Source organism: Antechinus flavipes, chromosome 3 (genome assembly GCF_016432865.1).
Source record: "Antechinus flavipes isolate AdamAnt ecotype Samford, QLD, Australia chromosome 3, AdamAnt_v2, whole genome shotgun sequence".
NCBI lineage: Eukaryota > Metazoa > Chordata > Mammalia > Dasyuromorphia > Dasyuridae > Antechinus > Antechinus flavipes.
The window spans coordinates 84,504,709-84,525,277 of NC_067400.1; the positions used below are offsets into that span (position 1 = coordinate 84,504,709).

At 35.1% G+C, this 20,569-nt stretch overlaps 1 protein-coding gene across 1 annotated transcript in view; it reads left to right on the forward strand.

Moving 5' to 3' along the window:
* The window catches only part of ORC2 (origin recognition complex subunit 2), a 40,694-nt gene extending 23,706 nt beyond the window's left edge, over positions 1-16,988 (forward strand). Inside the window, exons 11-17 of the mRNA XM_051983808.1 lie at positions 2,979-3,111; positions 6,287-6,383; positions 10,166-10,312; positions 11,205-11,376; positions 14,377-14,438; positions 15,106-15,224; positions 16,050-16,988. Of these exons, the coding sequence (XP_051839768.1) occupies positions 2,979-3,111; positions 6,287-6,383; positions 10,166-10,312; positions 11,205-11,376; positions 14,377-14,438; positions 15,106-15,224; positions 16,050-16,136 (817 nt within the window). The 3' untranslated portion in view covers positions 16,137-16,988. The remainder of the gene's footprint in view (positions 1-2,978; positions 3,112-6,286; positions 6,384-10,165; positions 10,313-11,204; positions 11,377-14,376; positions 14,439-15,105; positions 15,225-16,049) is intronic.
* The last annotated feature ends 3,581 nt before the right edge of the window (positions 16,989-20,569 follow it).

Consider the following 20,569-nt stretch of genomic DNA (forward strand, 5'->3'; position numbering starts at 1 on the left):
TAACTGGAAAAATATTTTTTAAGCACCCACTATATGCCAGGCATTGTGCTAAACTCCAGGAATGAAAATACAAAAGTGAGGCAATGTTTGCCCTCAAAAGGCAATTCTAGTATTCTCATGGGGGAGGCAATGCATATAGATGACTAATGTCCAGGGAAGGGAGCTGGAGTCTGAAGATTCACAGGAATGCTGAGTGGAGTCATACAGCAGTTGATTGCCACATAAAACTGCAAAATTAGTGGTGATAATGATTTGATTATGCTTTTCATTGCAAAAGGAGAACAATCGTATGTGGGAATGGAGAAGGAAAGTTTGTGGGTATGTCTTTGGAGCTCATGGCAAGATGAATAGGGGGTGAAGCATGGTTTGTTATGGGTTTAGTGAGTTTGCATACATTCATTCACCAATCAGAACAGTTTGACCCTAGGTAGGAATTTCAAAATCAGTAAACTGACTTCCTCTTGAAGGAAAGCAGGGAGGAGAAGGAACCTGTAGTAGGGTAAGCAGCAAAGTGCCTGGCATAAAGGATTGGATGGGCATGAGTTTATTTTCACATGAATTTTTAGTAGTGGGTAACAATCTTCATGTTTGGCAAGTCTTAAGGGGCTTTCCCTCATTTCCCTTTTCTAGAAGATATTACTTGTACATATTATACATCTTTATATAGAACATCAGTTTTGGGGGGGCTGGTTTGTTTTTTTGTTTTTGTCTTGGTATTTTAATGCCTGGTTCATTGCCTTGGACAGAGTAGGCCCTCAATAGGTGGTTTGGATTAGATAGATTTCAAGCTCAAAGGGTCCTTAGAGAAGATCTTGTCTACCTATTTCCCTACTCCCTGCATTTTATAGAAGGGGAAACAGGCCCATAGAAGTGCCAAAAGTAGTCAGTGTTAACTTGCTCATGGTCCAAGAAGTAGTTGATTCTGGTCCAAATCTTAACACTAACTCCAGGTCCAACCTTTTTTCCACAAGACCACATTATCTTCTCCATATGCTGTGTCTTGGTATCTGTAAAACCCTCTTTTCTCTCCTTGGATTAAGGGTGTTCTCTCAACTATGTGATGTATACTTATGAAAACATACATGCAAGTAATGGAGTATCTTAAGATAAGCAATGGATGGCTAAGCAATAGGAATTGCATTCTGTCTTTGGAGTTGTCTTCTCTGATATTAGCTTTAACTTTCCTTTTCTTACTGGCCATTCATGAATTTGTTCAATCTCCTTTTGAATCCGTTTTATAATACTTTTCAGTGCCATTTATTGGACTAATTTGATTAACTTTATTTCTTTGTTTAATTGTTGTATTACTTTTAATTTGCTCTAAATTTAACTTGGTCAAATTTTAATGTTTTTTTCTTATCCTAGTATTTTAAGATAAATTGAAAAAAGTTCATTTCATTTGTTTGTGGTATTCAAAATTTAATGGGTTTTCATTACATCTTTTTTAAAGTATATTTAATAATGATTGCTTTTAAACAATACCATTCTAACCTACTTCTAGAAGGCAATTCGAGTCTAAGTATCTTGATATCCTTGGTAAAGATTGAAACAAATTTTCATTCATGTCTTAGTCATTTTTTCTTTTCCATGATCATACCCTTTCCTTCAGTCATTATGAGTAGGATTTAAAAGTTTGTCATGATGGTGACCAGTTTCATCCAAGTATCTTTTTCATTCATTCATATTGGGGTTTTATCATCTTAGTATCTTAAACAATCAGAAATCCTGATTGATGCTCTTGAGTATACAGCAATAGGAACCTGCATAAACTTGAGTTTTTAAGTGTTTTTTGAGTTTTCTAAGACTTAGGTTCCAACACACACACACACACACACACACACACTCTCTCTCTCTCTCTCTCACACACTCACTCACTCATTCCCTCATACACTTTCTCTTCCCCTTCTCCCTTCTCTTTTCTTCTTTTTCCTCTCCTCTCTTTCTCTCTCTCTCTCTCCTGGTTCCTACTTTAAAACCTGATTTCTTAAGCCCTAATTGAGGATTTCCATTGATTTTTATAACTGACTCCTTTTATACCTATTTTTCAGTCTTCTGTGATTGTACATTGCTACAAAAACATATGTTCAATTGAATAGTCTTTTGTAGATGTATAAGGAAAATGCTTTAAAGAAAGATAACTTTTTTCTTTGCTGATATTTTTGATTGTTGTTGGGGATGGATTCTATTTTGCATTATGTTTTTGTATGTCTTGTCCCATTCTATATTGTAATTCCTCAAGAACAGGGATTTTAGCATAGCTGTCTCTTTATGCAAAATCTAGAACAATAATTTTCATGAAGTAGTTGCTTTAAAAGTATTTGTTAAATTAAGTGCCCAGACTTCCTCTTCTTATTCTTTCTGTAAAGTTTGTAGCTTGAATCATTATAGCCTTTTGATTATTTTTCCATTTACCAGTTGTCTTAGCATTTTTGCTGCCATATATTCTAATTTATAAATTTTCTTATTTAGACCTTATTTATTTGGCCTTATTTAAACTAATATAGCATTGGCATATTAGCATTTGTTTAATTTGGATTCATTAAAAAAACAAAACTCTTCTCCTACCTGCTTATCTGGTTCAGTGATTCAGTTTCTGTTCTGTTTTTCTGATGTTTGCATATCTAAAAATTATATATCCCTACCTTTGCTTGCCCTGAAAAGTCCTTTTCCTAGAGGGATATCCTTAGTGAAAGAGAATTTGGATAGCTGTTGTGGGGAAGTTGGAGGAAGGGTGCCTGGATGCATAGTGTTAAAGGGAAGCATCACAATTGACAAAAGCAGTGTTCCACTATAAGTTCCATTTATGTATCTTACTGTTGTGATAATAGAAATCTGTTTAACTAGTGTGTTTGTGGTTGTAATTCTAAACTGAAATTTAAGGTGGTACTGTATTATCAGACCTCAAGAGAAATTAGTTGATTGAGAAATTGGAAATAGGAGGTGCTGAACTGTAATTTCATAAATGTTTTTTCCTATAGCCTAGGGTTCAACATTGTGCTTTATGGACTGGGCTCTAAGAAAGAATTACTAGAGAAATTTCGTGCCTCCATGCTGCAAGATTCAATTCATGTTGTCATCAATGGGTTTTTCCCTGGTATTACTGTAAAATCAGTAAGTGTATCAAATATATTGAAAGCATTAAGAAAAAATTTGTTTAATTTATCACTGACATGGATATAGTTTCATATTTTATTATAATTAACTTAGTGAGGTTTCTTTGGACTTTTTTATGTTTCTAAAATGTTATAGTTATCTGTCTATTCTGTGAATTTGTCTTTTCAAAACAATGCTTAAAGACTGTTCCTCAAATATGTTTTTTGTTACTAATTTTGCATCGTGTGGTATCACATTCCTAGGCCTGGAATTTGAGGATCCAGCATTGCCAGCTCATAATGTTGCTTCATTTTCACACTTGCCAGCCTGAACACCTGCAAGTGCCATCAGCTGGGTTTTGATTGCCACCATTTTACCTGGATTTCTTGGGTTTCTCTGCTTCTGTAGTGAGAATTCCACAGAATGTTACTTTTTCCCAGTCCCTAAAAACTCAACAGAAATTTGGGTGTTTCGAAAGAGGATTTAGTACCAATTGCTAAAAAAACATGACATTGAAAACAATGTGAAGGGGCAACAGTGACTCTCCCATATTATAGAGGGAATAATGTCATCCTGGGTTCTAAGCATCCAGGATAATGTTCCTATTTTTTCCTTTCCTAATCTTTTAGCTAGTCTTGACCTTATTGTTAATAGCTCCTTTTTAATACATTTGGCGAGTTAGGCCGCTATGCCTTAGTATCACAAAAATCTTATCTAGTCCTTGATTATAGGTGTGGGGAGTATAGGTTCCAGTTTGTCTTTCTTGGAATAATCTCCTAAAACCTACCAACAATAGCCTTTGTTATCTGCCTCCTTTCATTCCAGGTCCCAGACAGACTGGGGAAACCATATAGGTTTTGGCCTGGTGTCAGTCATCCTTTCTCAGTATTGGGAAGGGGAGGATTTCTTCATACATGTTTTAGTTCTTAACCTCAGTCAGCCTGAGACATTGGACTAGCTAGATTTCTATTACTGTTCGAATTATCTTTTGCCTGAATTTCATGAGTTGTAGATTGGTCCCACACCAGATCCTGCTCAATTTTGATTCCTAGGATATACATAGACAGGTAGCATGGCTACTGCAACAGAGGAGTTTCTGCTTCCTGGCTAATAGGCTCTATAAAAGTCAATCTGGGCTCCCTTGTGTCTCTCCCCTTACTCTCCACACTATAGCCAATTGGTACTGAATGTCTTTCTGTTTTCTCAATTCAGGATTTTAGTTACTCATTTATTCCAGAGGACTGAATTTTGGTCCCTTCCCCTATTAAACTCTAAAGGCTACATATTTTTTATCTTTATTAAAACCAGGAATACAAAAACATTAGTATTTTTTAAGAAATGTTTTTCATATCTCTTATTGATCTGTGGCCCTAGTATTGTAGGAATGCAGTCCTGAATTTATACCTGAAGACCTGACCTAAAGATCTATTTTTGGATCTTCTCAGTGATTAATACTCTCACATCTTCCAGGCTTGCCAGGGTTTTCTCTGGGGACATCTGGAAGCAGCTGGTTAATGGTTCTTGTTTACATGTCTTGGTTCCTTGTCTGCAACTAAGACATGAAACAAGTTACTTACCATGAGGAACATGGAAAGGACTTGACTCAAGGCTATATATAGTCAAGACAGGTTACCTGTAACAGGCCTTCAGCTTCTTGGAGAGTTGGATGTTTCTGACTTGGACTCTTACCTTAGGGTTAAGGGCCCCTCCCTCCAGTGGGAGGAATGAGCTCTTAGTTCAGTGGGGAGTTGACCCTTCTACCTTGACCTTGCATAGTTCACATGACTCAAATAGGAGATGAAGCGGAAGGTATCAGCTTGTTTCTCTACATCATGGCTGTGTGTGCCTGGTCACTTTATTCCTTCTTAACTCTTGCCTTGGTCCAGTAACCTGTCTTGTGCTGCTGTTGAGGGTTTTTGTTGCTTCAGCTATCAATTTGGCTCCAGAATTCTTTGATAGACACTTCACTGCTGCTCTTGCTTCATGGAAGCCTCCATCACTGCACTCTCCTTTCCTCTTCTGGAGAGATAGCCAGGGCCAGAATGATTCTGTGCACTAGGTATTTTTGGTGTGATATATACAAAACATACTATATAGCAGTCCCATCCTACCACATACAAAAGAGCCCTGAGCCTGACTTTTCTAACAGAGCCTCCCTAACCATGCTCTTCACTTACTACTTGTGTCAGACTTCTGGCAGCATTCTCCTGACAAGGCATTTCTTGTTTAGTCTTTTTGAGGTTAAGAAGCAAAAACTTGTACTTGTTTTAATTTGATTTTTTGATTCTTGTTATTTTCTCCTTTCCCAAAACTATAAGCCATGCACACTCCCCTGAGATGTAGAGAAACCTCAAGAAAGCAGTAGAAAGTTGAGGGGTCGATCACAGAAACTGGTATCAGTCCTGCTGTGAGGCTAAAGCCTATATCTTTGTCCTCATGTTATGATGTTTGCTAGATGTCATAGTGTTAATAAATGCTCATTACTATATTTTTCTAGTATTTGCAGAACACATTTTCATCCTTTTTTTCTTTAACAACTTTGTCCTCATATTGTAATGTTTTCTAGATGTCATTGTGAACAAATGCTCATTATTATATTTGTAAATTTTTCTAGTGTTTGCAGAACACATTTTCATCCTTTTCTCTTTGTAAAAGTTCTGGTTACTATTTCAGGATTTCTGTCCTTTAGTTCATTTTTTACTGTATTCTTAGGTTGTCTTATAGGACAGTAGTATAGTGGAAAGAGAGAGTGTTAGACTTGAGAGTCAGTATTTGAATTCAGATAGACAATAGCTGGATGACCCTGGGCAAGTCATTTGACCTCTCAGCCTCAGTTTATTCATCTGCAAAATGGAGAAGTAATAATTTCACCTACCTCACAGGGTTGTTGTGAGGATCAGATGAGATAATATATGTCAGACACTTTGAAAATTTCAAAGTATCATCATCATCATCATCATCATCATCATCATTCTGTCCTGTCTTTTTTTTTTTTTTAACAGTATTTTATTCAGAAAATTTTACAGTAAGGTAACCTTAAAGTCCAACACAATTGTCAAGTGTAAAGTTGTGAGTGTTGTTAACATATTTTGGGGGGGAAGGTAGAGGGAATCTTAAGCCTGTTACTTTATTACCTATTCTTGTTACTCAGTAGGATCTAATACAAATAGCAGTGTTCTACTCTCTGTTACAGATTCTGAATTCTATAACAGAAGAAATCCTTGATCATATGGGAACTTTCCGAAGTGTGTTAGATCAGCTGGACTGGATAATCAACAAATTTAAAGATGGTAATAGGATCTCTGTAAATTTAAGGTCTTTTCACTTATTTTATTTTTAAAATGGAAGCTTCTCCCACCACTGCTTATTCTTTAGCCATATTTGAATTTATTTTTTGATCCTTAGGCAAACTGTATGCTCAGGCTTCTTTCCTTTTCGAGAAATTTAAAGGTATTTATATTTCTTGCTGGCAGCTAAAACGGGTAAGTTATATCTGTTATGTAGCAAGCACTGTGCTAGGCCCTCTTTCCACAGGGAGATCACATTCTGTAGAGAAGACAGCATGCATATATGCACGCAAAATGAACAAAAGATAGTTTTTGTAGTAGAAACAGTAGTTATGGCAGGAGAAAGCATTAGGAAGGTTTCAGCTAGGTGATGCCTGAATTAAGCTTTGAAGGAAGCTAGGTGTTTTACAAGGTAGAAGTGAGAAGAAGAATGCATTCAAACCATGAGTGATATATGTGAAAGCATAAGAATAGAAGCTGGAGTGTCATGTATGAGGAACACTCAGAAAGCCAGTTTGGCTGAACCATAGGTGAGGGAAATGTTTAATAAGGCTTGCATTGTAACTTGTGGATAGGTTGTAAATGACTTTAAATGTATTGTATTTAATCCTTGAGGAAATATGCAATCATTAAAGGGGTGTGTGTGTGTGTGTATAATTTATATTTTTTGTTGTATGTATTATTATATGTGCTTGTCTCCTTCATTAGAACATAAGCCCATTGCAAGCAGAAATTGTTTTCATTTTTTATTTGTGTCCCGAATGCATGATGGTACGAGCTTAATAAATATTGAGGCAATGATTGACTGATTGGGAGGGGAGAAGAAACTTTGAACAAGGTACCTAACTAGGAGTTTATCAACAGTTTAAGGAAAAAATGGGGGCAATGTGAAGGGATGAGGGAGAATGAGTGATTGAAGATGATAAAGTTAGGTACTTTGGTGACTGGAAGGATAATGATATCTTTTTTTTTTTTTTTAATCATCTACATTTTCCTCTAATATTCCTCACCATCCCCAGAGTTCCAGCTCCTAAGACAAAAACTATTTTGTTGTATTTTAACCTGTTACCCTGAAACGCTGTTCTTCATGTACTAGACCTGGTCCAGAATACCTACTCTATTTTTACATGTGATTATTAATAATTTATGAACTAAACTCTCCACTTCCAATTTTTGCAACAGATGCCTTCACTCTGATTCTCTATCTTTCAGAAGTTATCAACATTGTTCTCCTTTTTTTCAGTTTATTTTTTAAAATTCAAATAGCTCAAAGTTTTCATGTCCATTGAAGAATAAAAGTGAATTTCACATAAAATTAAATTCTTTTCATGTGCAGTTTTGCATTTCTTTTATAGAACATAATGTTTATTATCTAATTTTCAAAGCTGTTTTTACTTGCTTGAGATATTTTTTTGTTCTCTTTGGGGGCAAGGGATTGAATCCCTATGTGTCTCCTTTTTCTCCCATTTTTCATCTCTTATCTTCCCAGATTGAAAAAAAGGAAAACCTTCACAACAAATATGTGTAAGCAAGCTAAAAAAAATTCGCACATGGGCCATTAACAAAAATGTATACCTCATTCTACGTCTCGAGACCATCACTCTATTGTCAAGAAGTGGGTAGCATGCTTCATCACAGATCCCCTAGAATCATAGTTGATTATTTCATTGACCTGAGTTCTTAAATCTTTGAAAATTGCTTTCTATACAATGTTGTTATTATTGCATAAATTACTCTTTTGATTCTGCTTACTTCGCTTTCTTTAGTTGATACAAAATTTCTCCGAAACCATCCTTTTTTAAATTTCTTACATAATAGTATTTCATTAAGATTTAAATTCTGTAGTTTATTTAGCCATTCCCTAGTTGCCTCCACCAAAAATTGCTATTAACAATGTTTTTTACATAGACTAGTCTGAGCCTAGTATTGGTATCTGTGATTGATAGGGTACTCACTGTTTAGTGCCTTTGAAAGCATAATTTCACATTGTTTTGTAGTTCATAGCTCTACACATGAAAACAACATGCTTATCTTCCCTCAGACCTTCCTACATTTCTTATTTTTTTCTTTCCCAACTTTGCCATCTTATGGCTATGAGATATAACTTAAGAATTGCTTTAATTTGCTTTTCTCTAATAGTGATTTGGAGCAATTTTTTTCCTATGATTGTTTGTAACTTGGATTTATTCCTTTGAAAGCTATGTATTTCGATTCTTTGAAGGTGCCTTTTACAGAAGTAGAGAATTTAGGAAAAGGTGTAAGTTTGGCAAAGGGAAAGATATGAGTTTATTTTTGGTCATATTGTATTTAAGATGTCTATGGGATATCCAATTTGAAATTTCTAGTAAGTAGATGGATAGTATAACAGATCCTAGAATCGTCTGCATTGATGTTTTCTAAACCTGTGAAGACTGATGAAATTACAAAAAGAATATATAAAGAAAAGATAATTCGGGGCATAATCTTGAGTGCATATCTGTATGTTTGTATACTTTGGTTAATAAAAATGAAATTTGTATTACACTGTTAATTTGTATAGAATAACTCATTCATTTTGGGTATCTACAATAGACATATATTGATAATAAAAATTTTGTGGTAACTGAAAGAGGGATCATTTTATCTGCACTTAGATTATTTTGAATCATTTAGTAATCTCTATATAGAAATGAAAAAAGGGAACATATTTTCTTGCTACCCCATTGATCTTGTCCAGATATATGAGTCATTTGAACCGAAATGTGAAATTCAAAATGAAATTAGTTATTTTTTAATCAGCTGTCATTCACATCTTAAATTTTTAAAAAATTGTTTAATTTTTACCTGACTTGGTTATAGAAGATCCTTAATAATGCTAAGAATGTTATATTAAATGATAAAAGAAAAGGATTTCCTGCTACGATTCAAAAGTACTCTGATCTTTTAGTAGATGTTTTTATTGTAAACCAAAGTCCTTGTTTGGTTTCTCTCCATTAGATATTGTTGATTATTCTTTTTTTTTTTTTAACTTCTCATTTTTTGATGTTTGTGATGCTTGTCTTTATTTTTCTCTCACCTTGTATTTACTGTATTTTATTTTCATGTATTTGCTCTGTGTTTATTGGTACTGCTTTTTCCTTTCATCCCCTAACTGGAAATTTCCCTGTTGCAGTCTTGAGAAACATTACATACTTGTTCCTCTTTCTGCATATTCATTTTCTTTGTTGTGCCACTCTTCTCTGACATCTACTCTGCCCTTCTAAATTCTCAAGACTATATTTCCATCCTTACCTCTTGCCCAAACTACAATTATGTGTCAGCAAAATATCTCCACTTGGATGTTCTACTGTCACCTTCAAGAATCAATGTCCAAAAAAAAAAAAAAAAAGAATCAATGTCCAAAGTTACACAATCTCCCCAGATCAGATTAGACTTTTATATTTCTGGCAGTGGCACCAACATTGGCCTAATTGTTGATTACTTGAAAACTTGAAATACTTATTTTTGTCCTTTATTTTTTATATTCAAACACATAGCAAATCCTTTCTCACACACACACAAACACACACGTATGTATGCACGTGAAGGAGTAGATCCAGTGCTACATTTGAAGTAAAAAATGTGGGTTCTTGTTTTTCCTCCTATACTTGGAAATCTTGACATTAGGGGCAAATGATACCTGTAGTAAATACAAGTATTATGTATGTATGTCTTTTCTCCTGGTTTTGGACTTAAAGTATCTTCCTCAGTGATGCTGGGCTTTCCTCCGCCTCTTAAAATATTTGTTGAATTTTCTTTACTTTTAGATTCTTCGTTGGAACTCTTCCTCCTTATCCATAATCTGGACAGCCAGATGTTGAGAGGAGACAAAAGCCAGCAAATTCTTGGACAGTTATCATCTTTGCCTAAGATTTACCTCATAGCTTCCATTGATCACATCAATGCTCCCCTCAGTAAGTTTAATATTATGCTGTTCTTTCTGAAGATACCAGCTTGTGAAAAATTATTTTTATAATAACATTGGTCATAAAAGTTGTGTAGCTCTACAGCATTAATTGAAGGACATAACATCCAGAAAGATGTTTTGGTTTCCTAAATGTCTTATTTGGAATGTAAACAATTCCATTGTGTTTTATAGTTGGGGCCAGGGTAGGGGGAAGGGGGAAAGAGGAAGGGAGATGACGACTTGTCATGATTTCTTTTTCTACATTTTATAGTTAAACATTGTGTTTTGTAATTTAAATTCACAAATTCAGTTGTGTCATGACAATAAAACTTTGAGGTTATATGTTTTACTCATATTATTTAAATGAGAACATTTGTAGCATACTCAGGTTTAATCTTATATTCAAAAACAAATATTCAATTGTTCTGCTGCAACAAAGGGTGTTACTGATTTGGATTTTAATAGGAAAAAAAGATGTGTAATTTTCAGTTATTTTTTCCCTCAAATTACAGGATTTTTGAAATTGGGAAGGGTTTTGACTACCAACCCATACCCTATCTGAAAAGGCATATATCCAACAAGTGGTTGCTCATTTCGGGTAGTAGGTGGTGCAGTGGATAAATCCTGAAGTCAGGAGGACCTGAGTTCAAATGTGAGCTTACTTAACTCTTCATAGCTGTGTGATCCTGGGCACATCTCTTAACCCCAGTTACCTCAGAAAAAAAAAAGTGTGGTTGCTCATTCTTGCTTAAAGACTACCTCTGTTTGGTGGTTTTGGGGCCAAAAAATCTTGAATAGCCAGTGAGTGATTTTTTCTTTTTGGAACCAAGGACCACTGTATTATAAATAACACTTTTTAATATTTCTTTTTTTTTTTTTTTTTTTTTACTGTTTTATAGTGTGGGATCATTCAAAGCAGAGCCTTTATAACTGGCTTTGGTATGAAACTACAACATATAAACCTTATACTGAAGAAACCTCCTATGAGAATTCTCTGCTTGTCCAACAGTGTGGAACAATAGCTCTTAGCTCCCTTACACATGTTTTTCGCAGTCTTACTCCGAATGCAAGGTAAGAAATGAAAGCTAAAACTAGAATGTTTTTGCACTTCATGAATTCATGCATGAGTATGTCATTTTGCATTAAAAAATTACTAGATAATATTATTCCATTTAACACTTTATGTTAGTGACCTTGTTCTTTTTTTTTCCCCCTTTTATGGGATTTAGGAAATGAAGTAAAAATAAAGTAGGGAAGAAAAATAGTATTGATATCTTATGAAGTCATTTTATGAGAATTCTTTTTTGTTATTTGACATTTTTGACTCTTTCCAGTCTTAATATCTAATAAGTTCCTATATCCTTTTGATTCTCATTCTCCAATTATTTAAGGATTTGTCCCCTTATTTTCCTACATTTATTTCAAAGCTAAATTTTTAGGTAACCTGTCTAATAGATTTTTCTTTTGTCAGTCTCTTTTCTAATTCATCCTCTCCAATTCCTGAATATCACAGAACTGAATATAAAAGTGTCCTCAGATATCATCTTCTTATTTTTACCTATATCAGGTATTCCTTGTCAATAAATATTTTCAGTAAATAGTCACTAAATCTTTGCTTGAAAACTTCTCACTGTAATCCATTCCGTTTTTTGGATAGCTCCAGTTAAATTTTTCTGTCATCAAGTCTGAATCTGAATCTTTGCTATGTTCACCAAATGTTTATTGATCTACTCTCTGAGAAAAAAGCAGAAGAAAATCTAATTGAGAATAACTATCATGTTCTTCCTCCGTACTTGTCTTTTTTTCCATGTAGAAAATCTCAAGTTTCTTCATGCTCATGTGCTAGAGGCTCTAATTCCACCACTCTTCTAGTCATAGTCATTTGGGCATGGTTCAGCTTGTCACAGAGCTTCCTAAAATGTGGAACACAAGATGGAATGTAGTATTCTAGATGTTCTGACCAGAGCAGACCTCTCTGCATGTTGTTCCTTAATGATCGCATTTGCCCTTTTGTCCACAATATCATGCTAGTAGTGTTTAGCTTGTAATCTACAAAAGTTCCTAGGTCCTTTTCACAGGAACTGTTGTCTTCTGACTTCTCTCATCATTAACTTGTGGGCTCATTTGTTGAACACAAGTATAAGTCTTATCTTTATTAAGTCCTATATTCTTAGATTCAGACCATTGTTATAGCTTGTCGAGATCTTTTTAGATAGTGACTTTTTCATCCAGCACCTTATTTGCCAAAATGATAAATATTCCATCCATCCCTTTGTCTAAGTTATTGAGTTAATGTTGAACAATCATGAACAATCATGAACAATCATGATCTCTTGGATGCTCCACTAGAGAAATACTCCCCGATTGACATCAACTTATCAATGATTATTTTTTGGATTTGATCATTCAGCTAGTGTCTAATCTATTGTCTACCCACACCTTTTTTTCTTATGCACAAGGAAAGCATAAGAATCTTGTCAGCCATTTTGTTGAAATCTAGCTATATGTTATCTTTGCATTTCTGTAATGTACCAATTTAGTAGCACTCTCTAAAAATGAAATGAGTCAAATTTGACTTGACCTCTTCCTGAGGTAACTATATATCTTAGTGATGTCCTTGTAGATGTTCAAAACCCATTTTTCCCCCAAATTGAAGTCATCTTTATAAGTCTATATCTTATAGACTTATAAAGTCTAAAAATTTCACTTTTTTCTTTTGTTCTGAAAACTGGAATAATAGTTAATCTTACTTCCTATCATGGGTACCTCTCTTGCCATCCAAATTTTTCAGAAATCACTAATAATGACTAAACAAACTTCTTTTGCCATTTCTATTTGGATCTTTTGATAAGGTTCATAAGATCCTAGTGACTTGGACATCAAAGAAGATACTCTCTTAATATCATGTCATTTATCTTGGGTTTTGACTCTGCCTTTATTATTTTCTATCTAAACTTCCTAAAGATCATTCTTTTTCAAAGAAAAAGTAGAATCAAAATTGGAATCATTTGGATAGTTCCGAGCTTGTTCCTTTTGTCCATTATTGTAGTCCCATTAACTCCAACTGGGTAAGATAAAATTTTTTCCCCCTCAGCAATAGAGAGGAGGTGACTGGAGAAAACTGGATGGAAAATGCATGCTGAGTCTGGGACTTTGGGGTGGGGGGAGGTGGAGCAGGCTCTGAGAGATGGAAAGAGAACAGAAACTAGGCTGGGGAGACAGGAGATGACTATAGGTAGGATTTCCCAGGTTGAGGGAGTTGGAGGAAATGGGGGAGATGTGGGAAGTACAGAGATAGATAGGAGCCTGAATCCCCTTAATTTCCCTTTCTCCTTTACACCAGTGGGTTGCCATGGACCCTGCCTCTTACATTTTTTCTTTGTTTTTGGATAGTGGTTCTTTTCCTTTTGGTGCTCTTTCTTTTGTTTCAGACAGAGAAAAATCCAAACTCATCAGTTGCCTGTTTTATTTTTTATGGTTGGAGTATGCCCCTCTACTGTGCCACCTGTTGAAAGCCTGGCTATCTTGTTATTCTATCACCTAAAGTGCCACTGCTACTTTGATTACTCCATTTGTTAAATTATCTTTCTTTTCTGCTGTTTATTTATTTATTTTTTGAGGTAGTTGGGGTTAAATGACTTGCCCAGGGTCCCACAGCTAGTTAAGTGTTAAGTGTCTGAGACTGGATTTGAACTAAGGTCCTGACTCCAGAACCAGTGCTCTATCAACTGCAGCACCTAACTGTCCTATTTTTTTTTCTTCTTAGAATCTTATTAGTGTTTGGTTTCTACTTTTCAATATATTCACATGAACTTTTTATTTTCTATTTATTATAATGTTTTATGTACTTGCCTTATTTTTCCCATCGAGTTGTAACTTTTGATGAATAATAAATTATTCCTATAACAAATGAATAATGAGTTAATGAGTCATGACTTATTTATCTTTATACTCTTCTAGTCCTTAGCAAAATGCTTTGCACATATAAAGCATTTTAAAATTTTCAATTGTATTAAAATATTAACATTCCTTAGGAATTTTTAGTTGTTTAATTGCTGTTTTTTTCCATAGGGGGATTTTCAGGCTCCTAATAAAGTATCAATTAGAGAATGAAGATAACCCTTCTTACATAGGTAAATACATCATGTTTATGCTTTCTGGCTTCATTCTAATGTGTTGCTCCATTAATTTAATTTTCTTATAACTAATTTTAGCACTAGTTATCATTTATAAAAGCATTGGATATTTTCAAGACTTTCAGAAATGAATATAGTATATATTTAGGAGACAGTTTTTCAGCTTCTTGTCTCACAACAGTTCTACTGTTTAGTTTTATTCAGCTGAGAATTCAAATATTTGCTTTATATCAAAGAATATGTGACATTGCACAAGCTGGTAAAATATTCACCACCTTTTCCATGTCTTAAAAATTGCACATTTGTTATTAACAGTAGTAATCTCTCCATCTTCTGACCTCTCGTATTACATTGTTCATATCTCTGATGTACTTAACACACACTATACTTTGCATTTATTTGATTGAATAAATTTGATACTTAGATGTAAACTCTTTGAAGGCAGAAACTTGTTATAATAATGTTGTAACACCGAGAGTTCCTTGAACTGTATCTAGAAAAAAAAATAACTTATACTTAATGAACCTTTGTTGAAAACTTAACTTGACTAGCAAGGACCAATCATATAAGGATGCACATCTTTACTCTGGTTTTTAGCTTGGTTGTCAGTGGAAGCTTTTTTTGCTGCTTACTTATCTTGGGCCTCAACTGTCTAACTCCCTAGGGCTTTCCTTTCAAGATTTCTACCAGCAGTGTCGGGAAGCATTTCTTGTTAACAGTGACCTGACACTTCGGGCACAACTAATTGAATTCAGGGATCATAAACTTCTAAGAACAAAAAAGGTGAGTGGTGGAGTTGTAGCTTCAAGTGTCACTTATTTAGGTGAAGATTGCTTGTGGATTAAGCTTAATGAAGCATCATGTAGCCTGGCTAGACCACAGAAAATCGCTAAACTTGTGTTATCAAGGATGTATTGAGCACTATGCAGCGCAGTGGCTTTGGCAGAATAGACTAGACCAGGTGTATAAACAGCATGGTATTAAGTGAACATAAAAATGACAATGAAACTATCCTCTCTCTCTTGCCACACTCTTTTCCCTCCTTAGACCTGCAAAGGATGTGTTTCATTTGCTGTGTTCCTGGCCATATATTTTATGTATGCCATATCCTGACTGTATATTTTAACTTCAGAGTTTGTAATGTAAGGAAATTTAAAAACTCACTATAATACAGTGATTTTATTATAGTTAACTCACTGTATATGGGGAGGTGGCTCCATGTATTCTCCGACAGAGCAAGAATTTGTTTCCATTTTGTTGTTATTAGTCATTTTTATGGGTGCCCAACTCTTTGTAACCCCATTTGAAGTTTTCTTGGCAAAAGTGTTGAAATGGTTTGCCATTTTCTTCTCCAGCTCATTATACAGATGAGAAACTGAGGCAGACAGGTTTAAATGACTTGGCCAGGATCACAGCTAGTAAATATTTGAGGCTAAGTTTGAATTTAAGGCTTTCTGACTTCAAACCCAGAACTCTATTCATTGTGCCACCTAACTGTTCCATACTTTTGTATTAAAATGGAATTTTTAATATTCAGTTTGTTGTTCAGATGAGCTGTTATTCTTATTTGCTCCAGCCTAATTCTTATTTTGTCTTTGTATTCTTTAGGGAACGGATGGAGTGGAGTATTTGTTAATTCCTATTGACACTGGGACCTTAACTGATTTCTTGGAGAAAGAGGAGAAAGAGTCTTGAAGATTTCCTTTGAATCTGAATCTCCTGTGGCAACTATTATAAAGGGCTTCTATAGAGGGACCTGTGCTCCACTTGCTGCCTCTATAACCAAAAGCGCTATGTTTATTTACCAGCAGTAGATTATTTTTCCAGCATGCAAGATTTAAAACTCTGGACAATATATCATCAAATTTAATTCTTTTGACTGGCTTAATGGTCTACTTAAGTGATGCCATCTCAAATACTATGCCTAAAACACTTAAACTGGAGAAAATGTGCCTTTCATTTCTTACCTTGGCTTGATAGAGCAGTTTGCTCAGGGAGTATTCGAAACTGAAGGTTTTGGATTTCATTTTATACTAGGGAAGATGATAACCTTAATTTCCGAGGGCTCTTTTAAACAGTCCCAAACTTGACTATTTGCAAGCATGCTGGTTCCGGAGTGTGAACTACTGAGGTGTGAGCATCCACTAAATCTGTTTCGTCTGCAGGTCTGTATCTCTGAACTGCTGTGTGCAATGACAGAGTTTACAAAGTAGTTATTCTTGTTTTTCTGTTGTTGTTTTAAAGCAGCAAACACCAAGTGTAGATTTTGGAAGGAATAGAAAATGGTTCTTTTCCACCCTTTTGGATTTGTACCAGATGGGAGAGGGGTGGGGGAAGACATTATTTATTTGTAGGAGGGAAAGATGAGTGGAAGGAATATATAAGGATGTCCTCCTAATAGGGGGCACATGAACAACAGATCATGGTAACCCAGAAAAGTGAGTGTCTATTATCTGACACAGGAGGGAGGCCGGACAAGAATAGAAACTGAACACTTCAATTAAGTTTTAATAATTGATTTCACTGTTGAATAAAAAAATTTCAGTATTCCTGTATTTTGACTTTTTTCTCAACTATAGTTCATCATTTCATAACATACAGGTAAGTAGTTTGATAATACTGTTTTAAACCTTATTTCCATTAATAAAAATGGATGTCTTTTTTTTTTTTTTTTTACAGTAAATGAAATAAAACATGAAATAAATTCCTTATGGATGTTTAATGGAGCTCTTGTTCTTAAGTTTGAAAGAAAGGAGAGAAGAATCTTATACCTTCGTTGTAAAAAACTAGAGCTACAGAGGTGTTGTTATACTTCTTGTAGAATTTCAAGATGTATTTTGTCAGTTACTTTATAGGATCATATCATTTAGCAGTATATTCAAGTAGTCCTTAAATATCATCATTTGATTTGTTAGTATAGTAGACACACTTAATAGCTCAGTCACATAGCTTAAAATAGTTACATTGACTACTAAGGTTTTTGCCATGCTTTTTTAATTGAGCTGTCTCCAAGAGGGAGTGAAAAGTCCAAACGTTATTGTGAAGAATACCTTCAGTGACTATATTTATAGGAATGTGGCTTAAATAAATACTAGAAAATTTGATGGAGGAAAAGGGGGAAGAAAGACATACAGCAGGATGGAAGAGCAGATAGCCTCATCTCCTGCCTCTGACTCTTTTGCTTGCTGTCATTTGATATTATTTCCTTCCCTCACTTATGCAAACTCCTGGTCTCTGAAATAGATCATGGCCCTGAAAAGGGAGAAACTTTATAGAAATCCTCATGACACATGAGAGTGACTCAAAATTCCCAGAGGCCATGTCAATTGAATGTAAACACTGGTAGGTCTTAAGAAATTGAAAAGGCTTTACCATCAGACCTAAGGATAACAATCCTTGGTTGCCTGAGAACCAGTTTGATTTTACTGAAATGGTTTCAGGTGATTTGAGTTTTTCATCCACAATAGTTTTAGAAGGTTGAGTCAAATTTATAGGGATCATGACCTTTACTGGTGAAGGAAATGTTCATGTCAAACACAGAATCTTTAAAGACCTGACTTTACATGTGGTGTTAAATACAAATTAATAAAATATAATAATAATAAACAGTAACACCAGAAAGCAATATTTTAGCAGCATATCATAGATAATAGGAAGAACTTACCTTAATATTGTGTATGAAGGAAGAGAGCCTTTTGAAATTTGTTGAAATTTCCCCCTCTACCTAAAAATGGTGGAAGCTACAGATGTGGAGTTGTGGTATATAGTCAGTTGGTAAACCAGTTGTATTTGAATAATGCTTGTATTACATGAAAGATTCACGAGGAAATTTATAAAGTTATTGGAAAACTATTAAAAATGTGTTTCATGGAAGGTATTCTTAAGTACTCTAAATTAGAAGTTCTTAACCATTTTTGGTCACAGATCCCTTTGGCAGGCTGATTGAAGCCTATGGATCCTCTTCTCAAAAATGTTTTTAAACATTAAAAATACATAGGATTATGAAGGAAACCTTGTGCAGTTTTGGTATTTTTTAATTCACAAACTCTCTAAATTGAGAACCTGTGTTTTAGATGCTGGTTTTCCTGGACATCTTTTTAAAAAGAGGACCTTGAAATAATTTTTTGTCTGTCTTACTAGTTACGCTTGAATATGTACCCTTATGTTAAGGGATAGAATAATTCTTAAAAAAAGATTCTTCAAATAATAAAACCTGAAAAACTACCCATCAGATAACAAATGATGGGCACCTTGGATACTAATTTTGGGAACTGAATAAACTTGTGTATAAATGGACTTATTTGGGAGGTTTTAATTTATCTTACTTTTCCTTTTTTGATCATTAGCAATGCTACTTGTACATTAGCTTCACAGCAGTTAAATAGTTTAGAAAAACGGGAACAAAACCTGTTTCTCTAGTTGCTCCAACTGAAAGATGCAAAACATATGCAGTAATTTGAAGTTGGCTTTACTGAATTTATCATGTTCTTAATGCATGCTACAAATATTTAGAAAGCAAACTATTGTGGTGATGGTTAGGTTTTTGCCGGGCTTTTCCTACAATTTATTTAGAAATGCAGTGAATTTCATAATCTTTGTAATTATTTAGGTATCTATGGGAAAAAAAGTATAATTCAGAGCTTTCTTTAAGAAAGTAAAGAATCCTTTTATTATAAGAGATTCAATATTGTCAACAAGCATATATATTAAGTGCCTATTATATGCCAAGCACTGTGCTGGACTCTAGGCATACAAGTATCAAGGAATAAAACAATCCCTACCCACGAAGATCTTGCATTCTAATGAGCAAGACAAGTACAGATATCTTCAGTAGTAACTATGCATATTTGTACATATAGATATACATATTTAAGTGCATTAATAATTGTCAAGAAAACATGCAGTTTGAGAAGAGTAGGTGCATCAGCAATAGGTGTTGGCAGTGGAAGGGGAACAGAGTGAAAGGATGCCTTATTTTGGGGAGATATGGGGAGAAGGCAATCAGGATTAAGTGACTTGTCTTAAGTGATTTGTCCAGAGTCACACAGCTAGTGAATGCCTGTGTCTGAATTTGAACTCAGGTTTTCCTGACTCATGGGTCAGTGTGCTATTCGTTGTACCAACTAGCTTGAAGGGATTCCTCCTGATTCTGGGAGGAAGTGTGGTGGGAAAGCAATGTCTTTCAAAAATGTCTGTGCAAAGGCAGGAAAATGAGAGATGGAAAGTGAGAACAGAGGCCTGGATCCTAAAGTGGCCAAGGATAACACACCCTAAGACTGGAAAAAAAGTACGATGGGCCAGTTGGGAAATGCTTAAAAGCTATAAAGGGGAATAGTGAGCCATTTGAGTTGATTAGATAGCGAAGTAATATGGTCAGATTTACTCTTAATTAAAAGTTTTGGCAGCAGTGTGTTGGATATATTGGCATGGGGAGAAGCTTTAGGTGTGGACACTAGATTAGAAAGGGGTGAGGAGAGAAAGTGGATGCAGCCTTTTCAGAGAATTTGGCTGGGAAAATGAGAGGTTTAAGGTAGTAGCTTGAGGGGTTGGTAGGGAAGAGAGGTGTTTTTAAAAGATGGAAGACACTTGATCAAGTCAAAAAGCAGCAGGGAAGGAACAAGTAGGTAAGACGAGTTGAACATTAACAAACAGAGGGCAGAATGAGTGAGGTTTTAAGTACTAGAAAAAACCAGGGGGTGAGTTCAGGTGCATATAGGGAGGGATTGCCCTTGACAAGAAGGGCCACCTCAGTCCAGTAGCTGAGGAAAAGGAAGAGAGAGAGAGAGAGAAATGATATCAAAGAGTTTGGGGGTGAAGAGAATAGGGAAAAGAGCTTCCATTGAAAGACCTCCATTTTTCAGTCAAGTAAAAGGTTCCTCAGCTGAAGGAGGAATGAGAAAGTTTGGAAGAGTTTCTTTGGGGATTAAGAATCATTCTAGAAATAACAAAAGGTCCATCTGTCTATAGCAGGGGTCCTCAAATTTTTTAAATAGGAGGCCAGTCCCTCAGACTGTTGGAGGGCTGGACTATAGTAAAAACAAAAACTTTTGTTTTGTGGGCCTTTAAATAAAGAAACTTCATAGCCCTGGGTGAAGGGGATAATCGTCCTCAGCTGCCACATCTGGCCC